General features: G+C 37.1%; 1 protein-coding gene across 2 annotated transcripts in view; it reads left to right on the plus strand.

Annotated features, from left to right (window-relative positions):
• Positions 1-23,691, plus strand: part of Wdr70 (WD repeat domain 70) — a 281,725-nt gene that overhangs the window by 61,483 nt on the left and 196,551 nt on the right. For both annotated transcript variants that reach the window (XM_013514960.1, XM_013514961.1), the window contains one exon: positions 21,360-21,513. In XM_013514960.1, the coding sequence (XP_013370414.1) occupies positions 21,360-21,513 (154 nt within the window). The remainder of the gene's footprint in view (positions 1-21,359; positions 21,514-23,691) is intronic.

Below are 23,691 nucleotides of genomic sequence, written 5' to 3' on the forward strand. Positions count from 1 at the left end.
TGTTCCATTGATCTTCAGTTCTGTTTTTATGCCAGTACCATGCTGATTTTATCGCAATGGCTTTGTAATATAATTTGAAGTCAGGAATTGTGATGTCTCCTGCCTTTCCTTTGTTTCCCAGGATTGCTTTTGCTATTCTAGGCCTCATCTGGTTCTGGATGCACTTTGGGAGTGTTTTCTCTAGATCTGTGAGGTATACTGATGGTATTTTAATTGGGATTGCATTGAATCTGTACAACAATTTTGGGAGTACGGCCATTTTCCTAATGCTGGTTCATCCTGTCCATGAGCAAGGAATATCTTTCCATTTTCTGATATCCTCTTTGATGTCTTTTTTCAGAGTAGTATAATTTTCACTGTATAGATCTTTTACTTCTTTTGTTAGATTGATTCCTAAGTATTTCATCTTTTTAGATGCTATCGTGAAAGGTGTGGTTTCCCTAATTTCTGTCTCAGTCTGTTTGTTACTTGTGTACAGGAATGCTATTGATTTTTGAGTGTTAACTTTGTATCCAGCTACGCTACTGAATTTGGTTATTGAATGCACGAGTCTTTTGGTGAAGTTTTCGGGGTCTTCTATGTAGAGTATCATGTCATCTGCGAATACTGACAATTTCACTTCTTCCTTTCCTATCCTTATTCCTTTTATTTTTCTCTTGTCTAATTGCTCTACCCAATATTTCCAGAGCTATATTGCATAGGAGTGGTCACAGTGGACATCCTTGTCTTGTTCCTGATTTTAAAGTGAAAGCTTTCAATGTTTGATCATTTGATATGATGTTAGCTGTTGGTTTATCATAGATGGCTTTGATCAGCTTGAGGTAAAGGCCATCTATTCCTATTTTCTGTACAGTTTCCAACATGAATGAGTGTTGGACTTTATCAAAGGCTTTTTCTGCATGAATGGAGTTGATCATGTGATTTTTGTCCTTGGCCCTATTGACATGGTGTATTACATTGATTGATTTGTATATATTGAACCATCCCTGCGTTCCTGCTATGAATCCCACTTAGTTGTGTTGTATTATCTTCTTGATAACTTGTTGTATTCTGTTTCCTAGTATTGTATTGAGAATTTGTGCATCTATATTCATTAGGAAGATTGGCCTGTAGTTTTCTTTTTTGATTCGATCTTTGTCCAATCCAGGAATGGATTGCCTCCAGGAATGAACTGGGGAGAATTCCTTCCCTTTCAATTTCATTAAAGAGTTTGGGAAGAATTGGTGTTAAATCTTCCCAAAATTGTTCGTAAAATTCAGCGGTGAATCCATCAGGACCCTGGCTCTTCTTCATTGGCAAGATTTTAATTACATTCTCAATTTCACTGGCTGATATTGAGTTATTCAGGATTTTTATATCTTCTTCATTCAGCTTTGGGAATTCATATGTATCTAGAAATCTGTCCATTTCCTCTGTGTTTTCTATTGTATGAGAGTAAAGATTTTCAAAGTAGGTATTGCTCATCTTCTGAATTTCTTCAGGATCTGTAGTGATTCCACCCCTTTCATTCTTTATTGCATGTATTTCACTTTTTTCTTTCCTTATTTTGATAAGGTTGGCTAGGGGTTTATCTATCTTATGTATTCTTTCAAAGAACCCACTCTTTGATTCATGAATTCTTTGTATTTTTTTTTAGTCTCCATTGTGTTAATTTCTGCTCTGAGCTTTATAATTTCCTGCCTTCTTTGAGCTGTGGGTTTGACTTGCTCTTCTTTTTCTAGGAACTTGAGGTGCAGCATAAGATTGTTTATTTGTGCTTGTTCTGTTTTCCTGAAGTGGGAGTTCACCACTATAAATTTCCCTCTGAGGACTGCTTTCATTGCATCTCCCTGGTTCCTGTAGGTTGTATCTCCATTTTTGTTTGATTGTTAAGTAGTGTTTAATCTCTACTTTGATTTCATCTGTTACCCATTGGTTGTTCAGGAGCATGTTATTTAATTTCCAAATGTTTATGGAATTTTTGTGTTTTCTTTTGTCATTAATTTCCAATTTCATTGCACTGTGGTCTGATAGTATACATGGGATAATTTCACTTCCTTTGCATTTACTTAAACATGTTCTATGTACTAGTATATGGTCTATTTTAGAGACCATCCCATGTGCAGCTGAGAAGAATGTGTATTCTGATGCAGTTGGGTGGAACACTCTGTAAAGGTCTGCTAAGTCCATATGTTCACAGGTTTGGTTAAGTTCTGTTATTTCTTTCCTAATTTTTGGTCTAGTTGATCTATCTCTTTGTGACAGTGGTGTGTTAAAGTCCCCTGTTATGATTTCTTGCTACTTATTTCAATTTTCATGTCTGTTAGAATTTGTCTTGTATAGGTGGGTGCTCCTATATTTGGTGCACAGATGTTTAGGATTGTTATCTCTTCCTCTTGAAGTTTTCCTTCACAAGTATGTAGTGACCTTCTTAGTTGGGTTCTTTTTTTTTGTTGTTGTTGTGTTTTTTTTTTTTTTTCTCCATACCAGGATTTGAACTCATGACCTTGCGCTTGCCAGGCAGGCACTGTGCTGCTGAGCTAAATCCCCAGCCTCTGTAGTGACCTTTTTTATCTCTCTTGATTGTTCTTGGTTTGAAGTTCAGGTCTGCGATCAGAATAGCTACACCCACTTTTTTCTGGGTTCCTGTGGCATGGGGTATTGTTTTCCATCCTTTAATGTTCAGTCTATGAATTTCCTTTTGAGTTAAATGTGTTCCTTGTATACAGCATATAGTTGGGTTTTGTTTCCTAATCCACTCTATAAGTCTGCTTCTTTTGGTTGGTGCATTGAGACCATTTACATTTATGGTTATAATGGGTATGTACTGGCTTATTTTTGTTATGCTATTTTCCTGCTGTTGGATCCTCCTTTTTCCCTCTGTTTAATTGCTTGCTCTGCTTGTTGATTCCTTTCTGTTGTTGTTCTTGAAGTTGTGGTCTTTTTTTTAATCTCTGTCTAGTATATCTTTTAGTACTCTTTGTAGGATTGGTTTGTGTCTTGGTTACTTTTCTCTCATTGCTGAGACACAGTACCCAATGCCCAAAAGGAAGGAAGGAAAGGTTTATTTGCCTCACAGTTTGTGGAGGTTTCAGTCCATTCTTGGTTGGCTCCGAGGCAGAAGACAGCAAAGCAACAAGAGTAAAGGGGGGATGGCAGCTGAATAGCAATGCAGCCAGAGCGAAAGGGAGAAATCTTGACAAGCAGCTTCTTTCCCTCCCTTACTTTGTAAACAGGCTACCCCCACCTAAGGGGCCTGTACCTCTCACATAATCTCCATGCCCTCCTCTTCCACAGGCTCAGGATGTATACAAAGTAAGCTCCCTGGCTTCCTGCTGAGTCACTTAGCCAAACCTGTAGACTCCCCAAGTTGACACAATTTATCAACCATAACAGTTTGGCACTCATGAATTTCTTCAGTTGTTCTTTATCATGAAATTGTTTTATCTCCGCATTAAATTTGAAAGATAGCTTTGCAGGAGGTATAAGTTGTTTTCTTCCAGTGCCCGAAATACTTCACTTCAAGCTCATCTTGCCTTGATGCTTTGTGTTGAGAAGTCTGCTGTGATTCCGATCGGCTTTCCCTTATAGGTGATCTGTTTTTTTTTCTCTACGAGCTTTTAATATTCTGAGCTTTTGTTGAGTTTCTGGGATCTTGATCTCTGTATGTCTGGGTGTAGATTTATTTTGGTTATGATTAACTGGAGTTCTACGTGCTTCACTTATCTGGATGTCCAATTCTTTTACCATGCCTGGGCAATTTTCTGCTATTATTTCTGCAGATAGTCTTTTTATGACATTTGTGTGAACCCCTGCTGTTTCATTAATACCTATTAATGTGACATTATTTCTCTTTGTTTTGTCTTGCAGTTGTTGAATTGTTATTTCCTGGTTCCTTGTTGTTTTTAAGAGATCCTTCCTTTTGTGTTTATTGGTGGCAATGCTGTCTTCGAGGTCTGAAAGTGTATCTTCAGCTTCGTTCAGGCAGTTTTGCAAGTTTTCAATGGAATTTTTTATTCCTGCATATCTTTTTGCATCTGTTTCATACCTTCTAGTTCTTTTCTGTATTGTTCCCTGAAGGTTTCATTGAGTTGTCTATACTTTTCTATATTCTTGTCTATGTCATCTTTGGATATGCTGAACATTTCTTTCATTATTGTTATCATTTCTTTTGTCACCTGAGACATTATTTCTGCTCTGATGTCTTCTATGGTCTGATGGAGTTGTTTCTTTACTTCAGTTGCTATCATTTCAGAGATTTCAGGTGCATGACTTCCAGGCTCTTCTATGTTGATGCCTCCTGGACTTGTTTTGGTTAATGTGAAGGTCTGGGATTGCACTTTGTTCCTTCGTTTTGTCATTTTTAAAGAACCAGAGACTCCCTGTAGTGCTGTCTCACTGTCCTGATTGTTTATGGGTGGCAGGGTGAGAGTCTGAGGATTCCCAGTGCTCAGTGTAGCTCCTGTGTTGGTGAGTGGTGGTAACCCAGCCCGGTCTGACACATTATGGGTGTTGCGGGTAGCCAGGGAGTCCCCAGAAGGTGCCTGAGACTTCGCCTGCCTTGCACACTGGTCAGGGAGGCAGAGTCCAGACTCACCTGGTTTCCCGAAGATGTCCGGTGTTCACCCCAGCCTGGGGCGACATACTGTAGGTGTGGTGGGTAGCCACTAAGGCCCCTGAGGGTGCCCTAGGTTTCGCCTGCCTTGCACACTGGTCAGGGAGGCAGAGCCCAGACTCACCAGGCTTTCTGAAGATGTCCGAGTTTCAGCCCAGCCTCATATTGCGTTATAAATTTAAAGCAAATAAAAAAATTAAGTTTCTCATTTACTGTATTACTCTGTTTTCTGTCATCAGAATAAACTACTTGAGGCTGGAGAGTTATATTGCTTCATAGTGAAACTTAATTGTCAACTTTATTGGTTTGGGAATTACCTAGGGCATTAATAAAGTGCACTTCTGAATGTGTGTGAGTGGGTCATAGAGGTATGACCTTAGAGTCTATATCTTGTCCCTGGCCCCTTCCTCTCTGGCATTCTATGCTGCCACAAACTGAACAATTTTGCTGCATCACTCACCTTTGCCATATTTCTGCTTTGGAGTTGGTTGACCATGGACTAAAACTGTGAAATTGTGACCCAATAAACCATCTCTTCCTTTAAGTTGTGGATGTCCAATATTGTGTCCCATACATGAAAAGCTGACTCATACAGTTTCACTTTGCTGTATTGTGCTTCACAGATAATGCATTTTTTGCATATTGAGGGTTTGTTATCCTTTGTTGATAAGTCTGTTTGAACCATTTTCCCAGTTGCATGTTCTCACTTGTGTTTTTGTCACATTTTAGTCGTTCTAGAAATGCTTCAAAGTCTTTCATTATTATTATATCTGTTATGGTGATCTCTGATCAGTGCTTTCTGTGGTCTGATTGTTTTGGGGTGCCATGGACTGCTCATATAAGATAGCAAACCTAAGCAATAAATGCTGTGTATTCTGTTTCACCCACTCACTGGTCCCCTTTCATTTTTCCTGGTGGCTGCCTGTCACTTAAAGCACAACATTGAAATTATCCTCTAAGTATTTTTTTTTTTTTGTCTTTTTGAGACAGTGTCTGGCTATGCAGTCCAGGCTGGCCTTGAGCTCACTTTGTAGCCCAGGTTGGTCTCAAACTTGCCATGATCCTCCTGCCTTAGCTTCCCGAGTGCTGGGATTACAGGTGTGCGCCACCACGCCCGGCTCCTCTAAGTTTTGAAATAAGTGAAAGGAAGAGTTACAGGTCTCACCTTAAATCAAAAGCTAGAAGTGATCAAGACATATCAAAAACCAAAAGTCTGAACGCTAGGCCTCTTATGCAATATAATTGGTCAAGTTTTGAACACAAAGGAAAAATTCTTGAAGGAAATTGAAAGTGCTACTTCAGTGAACACACAAATGATAAGAAAGAAAATGATAAAATTTTAGTGGTCTGGATGCAGATCAAACTAGCCACAGCATTCCCTTAAGCCAAAGCCGAATTCATAGCAGAGGCCTAACTTTCTTCAGTTCTATTAAGGCTGAGAGAAGCTGTAGAAGAGAAGTTTGAAACTAGCAGCGGTTGGCTTGTGAACTTTAAGAACTGTATAATATAAAATGCAATTTATAGTAAGTGCTACATATTGGTCAAACAGCAAGTGTTGTGGCAAGTTATCTGAAAGATAAATTTATACAGTTGATGTAGGAGATTCGGTATGGCTGAATAGAGGAGGAACCATGTTGGAGTAACTCAGACAAAATTATCTGAAGACACAGGTAATTGGAAGAAAGGGAGGGACATACATGCAGATACCAAAACCAATCTGAAATAAGAGATTTGTAGATCAAACAAAACATAGGTGGAAGACTTTATAAAATGGTGAAGCAGCCCACAGGACTGCCTGTAGGAAAGTCACCAATGTACAGAGCAGGAATCACCGTTGTGGGAAGTTCCCAAATAACTGATAGCTGTTTCCAAAAAGCAGTGTGGCAAACTCAAGCCACACAGGATAAATTTGGGGTATAAGGCCCTTCACCTCTTTTGCTTTCCTCCAGAGGATGTTGTAGGCTGGCAGCAAATTTTGCTGGCTCACACAAAGGAGAGTGGTCAGGAAGCTGCTTCCTCCCCAATGGGCTGTCAGGGTTTTGTTGTTTTACTTTTTTGTCATGTGCTATAGTCGCTAACTTAAACCTTTAGTGACAACAAGGTCAGGGACTACAGTGGTGGAGGTAAAGTTAGTGAGTGGAACAGCACCAACCCTTCTACCCAGGTCCCAGTGGTGCCTGGCTTAAGCAGCCTTAAACCACAACATGGCAAGGAGTGGAAAATCAGCACTCCCCCAGCCCACTCATAGAGATATAAAAGTACAGAGCTGCATCTGAGTGCAGAAGGCTGTGTATGGACCAGGAGGTGCCAGTTGTACACAGGACAGGGAGCATCCTTGGGCTGTGTGTTTCAGAGGGCACTACAGCAACTGGGAGAGATGTGCACAAACAAATAGAGACATGAGCAGGCAGCTAAGGGACATAAGGAAATTGTTGGTTGAAGACTGGCCCTAACCCCCACTTCCAGAGGCCAGGATGAGCCCTGTGCCCAGCACTAATCCTGCTGTACACTTGGTGGGGGTACCCAGTACAGATTTGGGCTGATTTGGATACTATGAGAGCACCAGAGGAATTTTATTTTATTTTACTTTAATTGGTTTTTTTTGGAGGGGAGGTGCTCCTTTCTCTCTTTCCTGAACTGTCTTTCTTGATTTTTTTGATATTTTCATGTGAATGAACTCCATCTCTAATCTTTCTGGTTCATTTTAATATTCTTTTGTTTTCTCCATTCTTTCCCTGCTCCTCTTCTCCAGTTTTCCCCAAGCTGAGGTGAACATCTTTTGTCCTTCAGCCTTGCTTCTACTACATTTATCTCTATTTATTTGCATTTTTTTCCACTATCCCTCTTAAATCTCCTTACCCCACCCATAGGGTAAAATCACTCTAAGGGGAAACTCACAGCATACAAGTTTCAGGTTTATGTTGGACTTTGTTAAATAACTGTAGATCTTGCTTCTAAGCTTAGAGGTACCAAGATAATACTTACCACAGTTTGCCAGGCTGTGCTTGATGTTACTGTTATTGCTAATTATAGTACGTGAGCCAGAGCATCACACCTGTTGTAATCAGTTGTTCTCCCTTGTATGACAACACTGATTTTCTGAGGTCATAATCATCACCTTAATCAAGTACCAAAGGACAGGATGCTGAGCCAAATAGATAGCAACTTCTCATCCCTAATAAATTGGGAAGGTAGGATCTTGGGACAGAAAAAAAGACTAAGGGCCAGCTACATCTAAAAGACATCTCTGAGGAGTAGACATTTCCTAGGGAAAATTTGATATTAGTGATAAAACTACTTATCATAAGCAGTTTATAAACATCAACACGGGAAACAAATTAAAATTAAAAAATGATAAGACACAGAAACAAAATGCAACCACAAATCTCCAGCCTATCCTGGACAAGTCCAGGGGCCTATGAGATAGAGGAAATCAGAAGCCATCCACCTAAATTTTGAACAGGTTTTTTATGTGGTTTGCACTATCTCCTGCTTTTTCGTTAATTCCAATGAATACTATGTTGTTCTTTGCATCATCTTGCAGCTGTTGTATTTTTCATGGTCCCTTGCTATTTTTAAGAAATCTTTATTTTCATGATCACTAACACAATCCTGTCTTCTATATCCAATATTGTGTCATCACCTTGATTCATTGGGTGCATAAACTTTTGATGGAATTTTTAATCTCCTGGATATCTGTGTGAATCTGTTTCATGGATTCCATTTCCTTCCTACATTGGGGATTGATGGTTTCCATGATTTTCCTAAGCTTCTCTATTTTTTTGTTTTCTTTTTTATCTGTGTCTGCTCTGGAGTCACTGAGCAAGTCCTTCATTTTGATTATCATTCCTTTTTTTTTTTAACCTGAGAGATTATTTCTGATCTGATTTTCTCTATAGGTTCATTGGAATCAATAAAAAAGCAGGAGATAGTGCAAACCACATAAAAAACCTGTTCACAGAAATGATGGCAGAAAAGTTCTCCAACATAGAAAAAGAATTCAACAAACAAATAATTGAGGCAGAATAGGACTCCAATTAGTCACGACCAAAAAAAATCTATAGCAAGGTGTATAATAATAATTACGATTCCAGAATTCATCACAAAAACAGAATACTAAAAGCTGTTAGAGAAATATACAAATCACCTCCAAAACAAAATCCATCAGAATCACAGCAGACTTCTCAACACAAACCCTTAATTCAAGGAGAGCTTGGAGTGCAGTATTCTGAGTCCAGAAAGAAAACAACCTCCAACCCAGATTGAGGTATCCTGCAAAACCATTCTTCAAAAGCAACAGAGGGGGGCTGAGGATTTAGCTCAGCGGCACAGCGCCTGCCTGGCAAGCGCAAGGTTGTGAGTTCGATCCCTGGTACCAGAAGGAAAAAAAAAGCAAAAAAGAAATATGATCCTTCATTGACAAAGAACAGCTGAAGGAATCCCAAGAATACCAGTATAAAAAAGTCCACCAAGTAAGACAAGCAATTAAACAGAAGGGAAAGACAGGGAACCAACAAAATGAAAATAAAATGACAAGGATAAATCAATGCATATCAGTTATAACCATCAATTTAAATGGTCTCAATTTACCAATCAAAAGAAGCAGACTGTCAGAATGGATCAAGAAGCAACAAACCACGGGCTGGGGATCTATCTCAGCGGCAAAGCGCCTGCCTGGCAAGCGCAAGGTCGTGAGTTCAGTTCCCGGTACTGGAGAAAAAACAAAAAAAAAACAAAACAAACAAACAAACAAAAAAAAAGAAGCAACAAACCACAATATGCTGCATATAAGAAATACATTTAACTAAACAAGAAACTCATAGACTGAAAGTCAAAAGATGAAAAACAATACTTCGTGCAATAGGAACCTAGAGGAAAGCAGAAGTAACTGTATACAAACTGAACTTCTGAATTTCAAGCCAAGATTGATCAAAAGAGACAAAGAAGGTCATTACATAATTCTTAAAGGAGAACTCCAAGAAGAGATGACGATCACAAATATACATGTACCAAATAGTGGCATGCATAAGTATATAAAAAAAGTGTTAATGGACATGGAAAATCAAATAAGCACTAACAGAACTGTAATTGGGGACCTCAATAAACCACTGGCAGAAATAGATCAAATAGACAAAGAATCAATGAAGAAATATCAGAACTGAGCCAAACTTGTTAACAAATAGACTTTGTAGATGTCCACAGAGTGTTCTACCCCACAACACCAGAATACGCATTCTTTCAGCTGCAAACAAGACATTCTCTAAAATAGATGACACGTAGTAGCTCACAGAATATGCTTTTTTTTTTTGTGCCAGGAATTGATTTCAGGACCTTGCACTTGCCAGGCAGATGCTTATGCTGCTGAGGTATGTCCCCAGCAGAACATGCTTAAGTAAATTGAAAGAAATTGAAATTATCTCATGCATATTATTATCAGACCATAGTGCAATTAAATTGGAAATCAATAGCAGAAGAAACCACAAAAATTTCATAAACACATAGAAATTAATTAACAACCTACTGAAATTAAAGAAGAAACTAAACAGTTTCTACAATTAAATAATAATTTTGTTTTGAGACTCTGTATCACTTTGAATGTTCTTGTTTTGATTTGTTTACGTTTGTGATACTGGTATGCTGCTACTGTTCTATTTCTTTGTTTGTTTCTCATTAACTACTCTCTTTAAAATAAAATAAAAAAAATAAATGATAATGCAAATACAACATACCAGAACTATGGAAGCTGATGAAGGCAGTCCTATGAAGGAAATTTATATTGATGAACTCTCACTGCTATAACACTGCTCTGTTTTCTCAGGAAAACAGAGCAAGCTCAAATAAACAACCTAGTGTTGACCCTGAAGCTTCTAGAAAAAGGAAACAAGTCAAGTCCAAAGTTCACACAAGGGAGAAAATTATAAAGATCAGAACAGAAATTAACGCAATGGAGACTAAGAAAACAATACAAAGAATCAATGAATTGAAGAGTTAGTTCTTTGAAAGATTAAATAAAATTGATAAATGCTTAGGCAATCTTATCAAAAAAAAAGGAAAGAAAAGACTAAAAAATCATGCAATTAGGAATGAAAAGAATGAAATCATAGTGGATCCTGCAGAAATCCTTCCTGCAGAAGATCATCTATCCCTACTTGGAGAAACTTTTTTCTAATAAGAGGGAAAACACAAAAGAGATGGAGAGATTCCTAGATACATATGAATTACCAAAGCTGATTCAAGAAGATATAAAAAAAACTAAATAACCCAATATCTGTCAATGAAATTGCAGATGTAGTTAGAAACCTCCCAACAAAGAAAAGCCCATGTCCTGTTAGATTCACTGGTGAATTCCACAAGAAATTTAGAGATCTAATGCCACTCCTCAAACTCTTTAATGAAATTGAAAGGAAAGCAACACTTGCAGTCATTCCTGGATGCAAATATTACCCTGATATCAAAATCAGAGAAGCATCCAACCAAAAAAAGAGAATTACAGGCCAGTCTCCCTAATGAACATAGATGTAAAAATCCTCAATGAGATACAGGTGAAAAGAATGCAGCAAATTGTCAAGAGTCACCAAGTAGGTTTCATTCCAGGGATGCAGGAATGGTTCAACACATACAAATCAGTAGATGTAATGCACCATAACAACAGAGCCAATGACAAAAATCACATGATTATCTCAGTAGATGTAGAAAAAGCATTTACCAAAGTCCAGCACCCATTCATGATAAAAACTCTACAGAAAATTGGAATAGATGGTCTTTATTTCAATCTGCTAAAAGCCATCTATGACAAAACAACAACCAACAACATACTAACTGGATTAAACTGAAAGCTTCAGTCTAAAATCAGGAACGAGAGGGATGTCCACTGTCATCACTTTTATTTAATATAACTCTGGAAAATTAGCCAGAACAGTCAGACAAGAGAGAGAAATAAAAGGAATAAGGATAGGAGAGGAAGAAGTAAAATCATTATTTGCAGATGACATGATACTTTACATAGTAAACTGTAGAAACTCTGAAAAGAGCTGTAGATTTAATAACGAAAAAAATTTTTTTTGGATCAATAGCCTTCCACTACACAACAAACTCATTGAAAGAGAAATTAGAGTAACAACACCTTTCACAATAGTATCCAAAAAATGAAATACTTAGGAATCAATGTAACAGAAAAACTAAAAGATCTTTACATTGAAAACTACAGTACTCTGATAAATGAGATCAAAGAGGGTCAGAAAATGGAAAGACATCCCTTACTCTTGGGTAGGAAGAACCAACATAGTGAAAATGGCCGTATTTCCAAAATTGTTATACAGATTTAATACAACCCCAGCAAAATATCATTAGCATACCTCACAGAACTAAAGAAAACATTCCTAAAATTAATTTGGAACTAGAGGAGACCTTGTATAGCAAAAACAATTGTGGACAATAAAAGCAAGGCAGGGAGCTTCACAACTCATGACTTGAAATTATACTACAGAGCTACTGTGATAAAAATAACATTGTACTGGCAAAAAACACAAGGATCATTGGAATAGATCACAACGTGCAGAAGCAACTCCAAACACATTGAACCACCTCATCTTTCACAAAGCAGCTAATTGCGTTCACTGGAAGAAAGATAGCCTCTTTAATAAATGGTGCTAGGAAAACTGGCTTTCCATCTGCTGAAGACTAAAACTAGATCCATATCTTTTACCATGTACTAAAGTAAAATCAAAATAGATAAAAGGTCTAAATATTAAAACAGAAATGCTAAATAAATCTCCTGGAAGAGAGAATAGGCAGAACTCTTGAAGAATAAGGGTAGGCAAACACTTCATGAACAAAAAACCCTGATTGCATGGCAAATGTTACAAAGAATCAATGGCTGGGATCTCATCTTATTAAAAAGTTTTTACATAGCAAGTAAATCATCAACATATTGAAGTGAGAACCCATAGAGTAGGAAAAGATTTTTCCTGTTACTCCTCAAAGGACTAATATCTAGAATATATAAAGAACTGAAAAAAAAATCAGACACTACAAATTTAAAGACCCAAAAATGAGCATCTGAGATGAATACACACTTCTCAGATGAAGAAGTATAAATGGCAAAAAACTACATGAAAAAATGTTCACCATCACTGGTCTTTTGAAAGCTGCAAATTAAAACAACACTGAGATTGTACCTTACTCTAGAAAGAATGACTGTTATTAAGAAATCAGCCAATAACAAATGTTGGTGGGACTGTGGGGGAAAAAGAAACCTTTCTCCACTCCTTGTGGGAGTGTAGACTGGTGCATTCACTGTGGAAATAAGTATAGAGATTCCTCAAAATCTCCAACTAGAGGTTTTATTCTACCCAGCTAATCCCCTTCTTGTATCATCTTGTATCTTCCTGAAAAAATTAAAAGCATCATCCCACAGCAATATATGCACACACATATTTATAGCAGCACAGTGTGTAATAGCGAAATCTTGGCAACAATCCAAATGCCCATCAACTGTTGAATGGATAAAGAAGATACGGTTTTTTTATACAGTGGAGTACTACTTTCCATAAAGAAGGATAAACTTGAGACATTTTTAGCTAAAGGGATGCACCTTGAGACCATTTTTTTTTTTTTTTTTTTGGGTACCGGGAATCAAACTCAGGACCTTGTGCTTGCCAGGCAGGCACTGTGCTGCTGAGCTATATCCCCTGCCTGAGACCATACTCTTAAGTGAAATAAATTTGACATACCTTTGTAAATATCCCAGTGTTTTTCTGGTGTGACATAGTGACAGTGTAAATAAGGACTAAAATGTGTAATAGATACTATGAAACAGGAAGAAATTACTCACATGGGAAGGGAAACTAGGAAGGAGGGAGGGGGAAAGGAATGAAAGGCAAAGAAAAAAAATAAGAAAAGAAGGATAAAATTGAAGTAAAGCTTTTGTAAACAAGGGTGGGAAAAGGAGTTCAAGACAAGGGAGGGGAATGGGGAGAAAAGAGGAATCAAGCTATTTCATGTACAGGTACTAATTCCTTATGATGAATGTGATCATAATGTATATATAAATTTCTCAATGCACTTAATTTAAAAAAGACAGTTGAGCTAAGTGGTTGCATTAAACAACATATTTACAACTGCTTTATTTTCAAGCAGTCAGTGAAGCTATCATCTAGGACTCATAGCTAGAGAGAAGTTGGCATTTTGTTTTAACACTTCTAAGAACAGCCTTAGTCTCTTGTTAGGTGTTAATTTGGTGACTCTGAATTGAAGCCAGTGTTCATTTACTGTTCTGAACATCTTAAGTCCCTTACAGGTTTTATTAAGTCTTCTCTGTCTGTGCTTTGTATTTCTCACAGTTCTGGAGGTTGAAAGTTGAAGTAGATGCTCACATGTTTGTGTCTTCATGAGTGCTTGCTTTCTCATCTTCAGGAGACAGGGAGATAAGCAGCTCTACTCTTTTCTTCCTCCTTTTATAAGGGAATTGATCTCATCCTCAGAGGTCCAACCTCTTAATGTCGTCCATACCTAATTACTGGCCAGTGAAAACTGTATCACATTGGAGGTTAGGATATGAATTTAGGTGGTCCTGAACATTCAGTGAGCAACAAATATTGACAGAATCTTATAATTGATGTGATAGCTTTTTTGTCTTGGAGGGTAGATTTTTTTTAACATTTCACAATCCCAATAATTTCAAGTTTTGTGAGAATTGTATTATTTATTTTGGTTAAAATCATGCATGTTATTTTTCTCTAAAATATCTATTCCCCCCCATACATAGTTTATTTTGAATTGTACAAATTCCTGTCACAGGGAGGTAACTACAGGATATGTATCCTTTGGAATTTTGTATATACATACCTACTAGATAGTTTAGGGGTGGAACCAACATGAAGCGTGACATTTATTTATGTTTTATCCATATCTTATGGCCATACTGGGGTGGCGGTCGCCTGTCTCCCCAAAGCACCCCTCAATATGCTATGCTCAGAGTATGGCAAAGCCTAATGTTTGCCTTTCCTAACTCTCGTCTCCCACATTGCTAATGACTGAACATGTTTTGAATGTGCAGTACATTGGTAAGGAAGCAGACAGCAGTGGGAGCAAAGAGAAAAGTTAGAAAGCATGAGTAACTCTCGTGGAATTGAAGCCACAAGGCATCAGAAAGCTGAAATAAACAGCGAGAATAGAGGAAAATTAACTGGAAGTAATATAAGCCGAGACAGAATATTTGAGTCACATAATGGCAAAGCAGAGTTGGGAGCAACAGACACTAAAGGGTGGTTGCTGGAGTTCTTCCTTGGGTCTTCAGAGCAGTTGTCATATTACTAAAATTACTGAATAAAGAAGACTTCTCTGTGAGGCATCGCTTGAACAGCACTTCCACGTGTTCCCTATGCCCTCTCTGACCTTTAAACAAAGCTCTAAATAAATAAATAAATACTTTCTAAGTAAACCATTCTTTTCCCTGCTATTTGTTTTTTGGCAAATAGTTTGCATTTCTGAACCGTTTTATACTTCCCAGTATTTGGTAATGTTTATGTTTCCTGTACTTGTGATGAACATTCTTCTGCTTATACAATTATGGTTAAATTATTTTTTAATGAATAAAAGTTCACCATGTAGTATAAAATAATCTCTGATCAATTTATACAAACTGAATTTATCTAGTTATGGGTAAGTAGAAGTTTTTTGCATAATTCTTAAAAACAAAATTATGGTACTTTAAATACCAAAGCACTTAAAGCCATAAAAAATATATGTAATTTGCTTTCTTAGTTCATTCTGAGAACTCCTTAGCATTTAAGGATTAAATTATACTGTAAAATATGATAGTGTCTCATTTGTCCTTTTTGCTGAAACTTTAGGGGCTTTAATGTAAAATTGCTTCACATATCTATCCCTTTTAAGGTATTTAAATTAAAGCATGACATTTAGAAAATACATTGATCTTAAAGTTATACCTTGAACTCTAGTCATAAAATGAACATAACCGTGTATTCACTTTCCAGATCAAAGAGCTAGTTTATGTGGTGGCACACACTTATAACCCCAGCACTTGGAGGCTGAGGTGGGAGGATCTCATCAGGTTCAAGGCCAGCCTGGGCTACAAAATGAATCTAAGGCCAGCCTGGACTATATAACAAGACTCTGTCTCAAACAAACAAATAAAACAAATAAACAGCTAGCTTATTATATTAGCACCACCAGAATCTACATATTATCTACAGTTTCCTACATATTACCCCCATATCCTCATCCTGACTCTGTAGATCACTTTTCCCTGTATTTGAAAGTGAAGAAATGCAACATACATTTTTATCTGACTTCTTTTACATGATTATATGTGTAAGTTTTATCCATGTTGTTGCTCATTTTAATTGTAATACACTGTTCTGTTGTATGAAGATACACATACTTACCTATTTTCTGCCTTTATATATTTGGATTGTTTCCAGTTTGGGCTATTATCAATACTTGTGATGTGAATACTCTTGTAGTTATTTTTGGGAACACATATTTGCATATTTCTTTGTACATATTTGGGAGTAGCATTGCTAGGTCATAGCACATATTCTACCTTTCCTTCTCCCTGGTCCCCTTTCTCATCTCTAATATTATTTAAGGAAGATGCTATAGTTTCTTGTAAGGTTCCAATTGCTCTTCATTCTACATAACATTTGCTGTTGTCAGTCTCTTTGATTTAACCATTTTATTGGTGGTTGGGACAGTTAATATTGTCAACCTGACTGTATTAAAAGACTGGCAAGTTGATAGGGTCATGGAAAAACAGTATGCTTGGATCACCTACAATTATTTGTCAAATACACTTAGAGTTATTAAAGATAATTATTATCTTCCTAGTTGATTAAACCATTTGTCATTCATTTCACTACCAGTGCTCCTTGTTTTAAAGTCTATTCTGCCTAATATACAAGCTACACCAACTTTAGTATTTATGAAGTGTATGTTTCTATTTTCTTATATACTTTCTCTTTATAGAAAAGTTATTTTTTAAGCAAAAATTTTCTGTTCATTTGACAAATTTTGTCATGTTATTAGTGTTTAAATTACTTATACTTAATGTAATTGCTAATAAACTTGAGTATAAGATATTCACCTTATTCATTATTTTCTGTTTGCCTAATCTGTTTTATTTCTATTTTACGTTCTTACCTTTGCACTACTTTTTTTTTTTTTTCCTCCGGTACTGGGAACCGAACTCACGACCTTGCGCTTGCCAGGCAGGCGCTTTGCCGCTGAGCTAAATCCCCAGCTCCCCTTTGCACTACTTTTTAATACTGTGTTTTGTCCTTTCAATTAATCTGTTAGTTTCTCATCCTTTAGCATCTTTTAGTGGTTAGCCTAAAGATTACAACCTGTATTCTTGTAATAGACTTAAGGAGGATTTGTAGAAATTAGCCTTGGCCACTTCTCAGTCAGTGCAAAGCTTTTGTTACATATAACCACATTTAAGTTTTTTACATTTTTTCATTTTTGTGTTGGGGTATGCATCATCAGACATTAATTATTGTTGTTTTGTAGTCAATTGTCTTGTGCTTTACTTATGTATTCTCCATTTATGATGTTTTTTGTATCCATTGTCTCTGTCCGTCCGTCCTTCCTTCCTTCCTTTCTTCCTTCCTTTCTTTCTCCTTCCCCTTCCCCTTTCTTTTTTCCTTCTCCTTCCCCTTCCACTTCCTTCATTTCTTCCTTCTTTCTTTTGAGACAGGGTCTTGCTGTATTGTTTAGACTGGCCTTCAACTCACTATATAGCCCAGGCTGGCTTCAACTTGATGCAATCCTCCTGCCTCACCCTCCTGAGTGCTGGGATTATAGGCATGTGCCACCACACTCAGCTATGCTTTTATTCTACCTGAAGTACTCCCTATAATATTTCTGTTCAAGAAAATTGGCTGCTGACAAACTCTATTTGTTGTAATCTTTTTTTTTTTTTTTTTTTTTTTTTTTTTTTTTTTGGTTTTTTGGTTTTTCTCCGGTACCGGGAACCGAACTTGGAATATAGCGATTCTTCTGCCTCAGTCTCCTTAGTGCTGGGATTACAGACCTGTGTCCCCACTCCTGGCTAATTTTAATTTTTCTTGAACACATCTTTACTTAACCTTTAGTTTATGTGATTATGTAATTTTAGCTAGACAACATTTTTATTCAGACTCTTGGAGCTATCATTGCCTCTTCTGGCTCTTGTTTCTTCTGTGGAAAAGTCATCTATTTTTTTCTGATCTGTTTTTGAGGTTTTATTTTATCCTGATGGTCAGCAGTTTTACTGCAGTGCTCATAGGGATAGTTTTCTGGTCCCTGTTTGGGTTTGTAGTACTTCTTGAACCTCTGGGTACTGCAGTATCTGTCATCATTACTCTAAAAATTTGGTAGTTACTACAAATACTGCTTCTATCTTATTCTGCCCTTTAATTCCAGTGAGACCAATTTTTGCCATATTTAACTTGTATCTTATGTTTGTTTTTTGGCTTTTTCAATTTTTTCTTAACATGTTTCAGTACAGATTTTTTTCCATCCTTATACTTCTCTGCTATTAAACTACCATTCATTAGTTCTAAATATCATTTATTTTTCATTCCAGAATGTTTGCATTTTTAATTATTTCCAGCACTAGGTATAAAGTATCTAAATTTTGTTATGTAACTTTTAACTCATAGCTATGTTAAACTCCATGGCTCATAATTTCATCATCTGGGTCTCCCAATTTCTGTGAAATTAGCTAAACAGCTTTCTTTTTACTAACTTATAACTGAAATTTAGTATCTTATTTAATTGTAAAAGTGGGCAGCAACAACACAAAAAGTAGGCAACAAAGTCACAGCTTTACCTGTTAATTTCAGATGACTTTATATCACATGATTGTTGTTGAAGATATATTGAAATATTGTTTATAATCTTCACTGCTTTAAAATAATGCCCATTATTAGACTGCTTCCAGGCCTATTTAACTAATGCAGTAGTGCAGATTGGATAGAGGTGAAAAGGTGGTAGACCTCACTTGTTCTTAGAACGTGAATCGTTCAACCATTGGCACAATTCTAAAGAAGCTCATGGAGCATGTGAAGTCTTCTGTGTCAATGATGTGAACAGTAATATCCAAAAAGCATGGTACAGTGATAGAGAGATGGAGAAAATTCTCAGTGTGTGGATGCAGGATCAGCGTCATCATTGAGTCCCAGTCAGCTTAATGCTTATTCAAGATAAAGCTAAAAGCCTGTTTGAAGACTTGAAGAAAACATTGGGTGAACAGGGTATATCTTCTACTGCCAGCCAACCTTCACAGTGTAGAAGTACAATAATACCTCAATTATAAACACTTCCATTAGCAAGCAATTTGGTTGGCAAACAAAAGCATTCAGCAAAATTTTGCTTCCTTTCTCAAACTATGCATTGGATAATAAACATGACGATGGCCATTTTCCTCACACCAACATAAATATAGCCATCTTCCCCCAAATTGTAAAACAAATTAAGTTCATAAACTGAGGTACCACTGTAAGTAGTGAGGCTGTGACTGCAGATATCATAACTGCCCCCAAATTTGTAACAACACTTAGAGAAATTATTGATGAAGGTGCTTATTTTCCCCAACAAGTTCTTAACATCAGTGAGATAAGACTGTACTTGAAGAGAATGCGAGAACGAAGTTCCATCTGTAAAGAGGAAAAGCTGATGCAAAGGACGGACTTACTCTGTTGTTTGGTGGCAATGCTTCTGGAGATATAACACCAAAACCTCTCTTAGTTTACTACTCAGAGAACCCAAGGGCCCTCAAAAATAGCAAAGGGTTCTCTATGTATTGTGTAGAAGACTAACTCCAAACCCTGGGTGTTATGAAGACCGTTTACTAGGACTGGTTTTTCCACCACTTTATCCCAGAGATATAGAAATATTGTTTGGAAAAATATATCCCATTCAGCATTCTTTTGCTGCTTGACAGTGCATCAGGTTGCCCGTAATTCATGAATGGCTTTTGTTCCAGTGTCACAGTAGTGCATCTGTCTGTGATTGCTATGGCACTTATCCAACCTATGGACCAAGGAGTTATTATGACTTTCAAGAAATATTATTTACTTCACACTTTTTGTCAGTCAGTGAAGACAGATGATGAAGTGAGAACTACCTTTCAATAATTTTGGAAGGACTATAATATCTACAAGGCCATGAAAAGTAGCAACTTTGGTTGGCGTGAGGTTTTGGCTGTCACCATAAATGGGGTTTGGAAGAACCTTTGCCCACAGTTTGTTCATGAAGTTCATGGACTTTAGAAGATGGGTAAGGAGTCCAAAGAAGTCTTCAGCAACTTAGTGACCCTTAGCAAAAAGCTGGAGCTGGATCTGAAGGATGATGACTTTATTAAACCTCTTGCTGTGCAACATGTGGAGCTTCTTAATGAGGACCTGATGGAATTAGAGGCCAAGTGAAAAGGTCAAGAGGAAGATGTAACTGAAGACCAAAGAGATTTCACAACACAGGAAATGGCAAAGGGATTTTCTTTACTTGAAGAGGCACTGTTAGTTTTTGAGGCTCAGGAACCCAGTGTAGAACAATACACAGAGGTTGCAGAAGCCATTTAGAATGCCATCCAGTGCTACAGAGTCATCCATGATGAGAAAAAAAGAGCTAGTGGGTTAATAATATCCCTCAGTTATTGCAGGTGGATCAGGTCCACAATCTCCTGAATGAGTGTACGGTGAAGGCTAAATAAAAAGAGGCAAATGGAATGATTCCAGTGTTCCAGGAGGATGAGAGCCCTCTCACAGAATTTGAGATTCTCTTAGGGCTAAGACCAAGACCTTCTCTGGTCTTATATGAATATATATAACCATATTTATATTTATATAAATATATATTTATATAATATAAATATATTATATTTATATAAATATATATAACCATATTTATTTGGTTATCAGAAGAAAGGAGGGGAGTACTCAAGAAGGGCAGAATCATTCAAGGACTTCTCCAAGTAAGGTATTAAATTAATCCTTAATAAGGATTAAGTTAATCCACCCAGGAGTGAGATGCTTGAGGTGGTAGTCTTTATCTAGTTGAGATCAGAATGTCTTTGGTTGTGATCTTGTCTTATCCTTTGAGGCTTTCCAGCCACTACAGGTTTTAGTAGGGATTAGTGACTCACAGAGGTTCACTTACTATGAGTCCACCACCCATTTCCAGACAGGGAGCTTAGGCCTTGGACAGAGTTACAAGTGAACATGAAAAGCCAGTTGATTAATTTAAGTCCTGCTCAGGTCTGTTTCATAGTGGTCTCCATCAAAGAGCTTCTACTCAGATACACTGGATTGTTTTTTTCAAGATTTCAGAATTGAATCCATCAGAAAGCCTGTGTCATGAACATCAGGTGTGGGCCCAATTTGATCTTGCTGTCCACCTCCTATTCCTGTTGATCCTTCAGCTCTACTGTCTCCCATCTCCTCTCCCTCTTCCAGTTAGTAATTATCTTCTTGTCAGTTCACTCTGTGAAGTCCTCCTATGCCAGTTGTGGTACTGTACTGTTCCACCAAGGTAACTCTAAAAGGAAGAATAATTTATTTACAGTATTCATGTATATGTGTAGTTTTTTTATGCTTTACACTGTATATTTGTGTCCACAGTGTACAAGACTCATTTTTTCACACTTATGAATGAATCTGATTTACAAAAGCTCTCCTGGAAAGGAACTCATTCATAAGGTGAGGACTTACAGTAAACAGTATTTCAGTGTCTCACTAGACTGTTTTCTTTTTTTTTTGCATAGCCATCAGATCAAGTCATTACAGTACAGTAACACTGGAGACATGATTCTAGTTGTATCCGGAAGCTCACAAGCCAAGGTGATCGACAGAGATGGTTTTGAAGTAATGGAATGTATAAAGGGAGACCAGTATATTGTAGACATGGCCAACACCAAGGTAAGCTTTAAAAGAACATTTTAATGAATTCAATTTTGGTTCATGTTTATTAGCAACTTGAGTAATGTAATGATTCATTCTAAAAGTAAGTATTTGAAAATAGTAATGATTTATTATTTTTACAATGATATGGATGGATTGGAAGGTTCTGTGGCCTCATATAGTGTCAGGTAGGGCAGTAGAATTTATGATAAGTGGATTACTAGGTCCAAAATGGCCTCATTCAAATGATTACAGTGAGAGCATATGCAGTGGCATCTCTTGCTCTTTGCCTCTTCCCTACCCTCAAATTGCCCTCCTTTTGCATTCAAATTCTCTCTCTTTTGCTTTAAGTCTTGATTTCACCCTCTCTTTCCATTTGTTTAGTTTAAGGCTTCTCAGAGTGTGGTGCTCTAATGGAGTTTGACTTCTTGCTGGATGGCTGGATTCCTTGAAGAACAAACATGTAACCTATAGATTTCTTAATGTCTCACTTCAGTTCTTATACAGCATGATAGGGCCAGCCCCAGTTTAGGGGAATGAGAAGCAGATTACACTATTGATGGGTGGATTACAGGTCAGGCTGTAGAAGATCATGTGGGGTGGGAGATAATGATACAGCCAGCTTCAAAAACACAACGTACACAGCTGCTATGTTCTATAGCTTAGGACAAGAATGAAAGAGAGTCTCATCAACTATATAATTTAGGCCTTAAAAAAAGTTATTTATTCTTGCTAACATGTCTGTGGGTTGGCAGTTCTTGGCTGAGCTTGGCTCTGGGCTGCACATAGAGTGCTTAAAGTTCTCTTCTACATGTTTCTTTTCCTTTTTAGACCAATAGACTCCTTGGTGAGACTTTCTTTCATTGCTTATATCACATTCACTAACATTGCATCAACTAAATCAAACCCGGTGGACATGGCAACATCAGCAGAATAGAGAAATATGTCTTGATCCCTGATGGAGGGAACAGCAATGTTATGGGCAAAGCCTGTGGATATAGGGAGGGGTGATGGATTGGGAATGATGATGCAGTTGACATGCATCTTTTGAAGTATGAGGACTGAAGAGTTAGTTCAGCAGTGCAATGCCTGTCTGGCAAGCCTGAGGTCCTGAATTCGATTCCTGGTACCTACCGCCCAAAATAAAAATAAAAAATAAAGTATGAGTGGATGTGGGTGATGCAGAATTTTCAGTCTCTATTATTCATTCGGATTTTTATGGGTTTTTTTCCTTGCCTGTCGTCCATCTTGTTATAGATTAATTCTGACGTTTTGTGCGTAAATCTAAATCTTGTATGAGATTTGTCTAAGATAATCACATTCTCATTGTATTTGCAGATTTCCCATTTATGAACTTGCTTACTTAATTGTTTTGTAACCCCCAAATCAATACTTAGGACACTTTCAAGGTCATTTATGTATATGTATTTGAACAGAGTGAAAAAGAATTTGAATTTGTCATCCTATTTTATCTGTCATACTGTAATACTATTTTTTTAATGGCTATTGCATACTATATTTTTACTTTCTTGCTTTTGTTTAATATTTATGGTAGTGGTCTTTTTTTTTTTATTTTAAAGACAGTAGTAAAAGAGAAACAAACAAAGAAATACAACAGTAGCAGCATACCACTATCACAAACATAAACAAAGCAAGAACATTCAAAGTGATACAGGGTGTCAAGACAAAATAATACGAATCAACAGTGGTTGTTACATTAAGACATCGCCATCCTCAACTACATTGCTCTGATTACCAGTTGTAAGAATGAAAGACCACTCTAACCATTATAGGGAATAAGAAAGTAATTCTTCGATAAAACAGTAGAGATAATACAGAGTTTCACGGGACAAGATGGTAGGAATTCACCATTGTAATTCCATTGCATATTGTTACCTTCAAATCAGTTGCTTAGACCACCAGACACAAGCGTGCACAATTGATCAGAACATAAAAAATTATGAGCATTTACTGCTCATCTCAATACATCAGACATTGTCAATACAGTTATTGCAGCTATTCATATATTTATATTTTGTATTCCTTGTTTCTTTTTTCTTCTTTCTGTCATCCCAGTTGTTCCTTCTTTTGAGGAATTTCTTTCCCTTTCCTATCATCTATTGTACGTTTTGTGTTTTACCTAGTTGTTCAGGTTCCTACACCAAGGAGACAATATTATGTTTACCCATCTGGGTC

This window comes from Chinchilla lanigera, unplaced genomic scaffold (genome assembly GCF_000276665.1).
Source record: "Chinchilla lanigera isolate Chin_1 unplaced genomic scaffold, ChiLan1.0 scaffold00025, whole genome shotgun sequence".
Classification (NCBI taxonomy): Eukaryota; Metazoa; Chordata; class Mammalia; order Rodentia; family Chinchillidae; genus Chinchilla; species Chinchilla lanigera.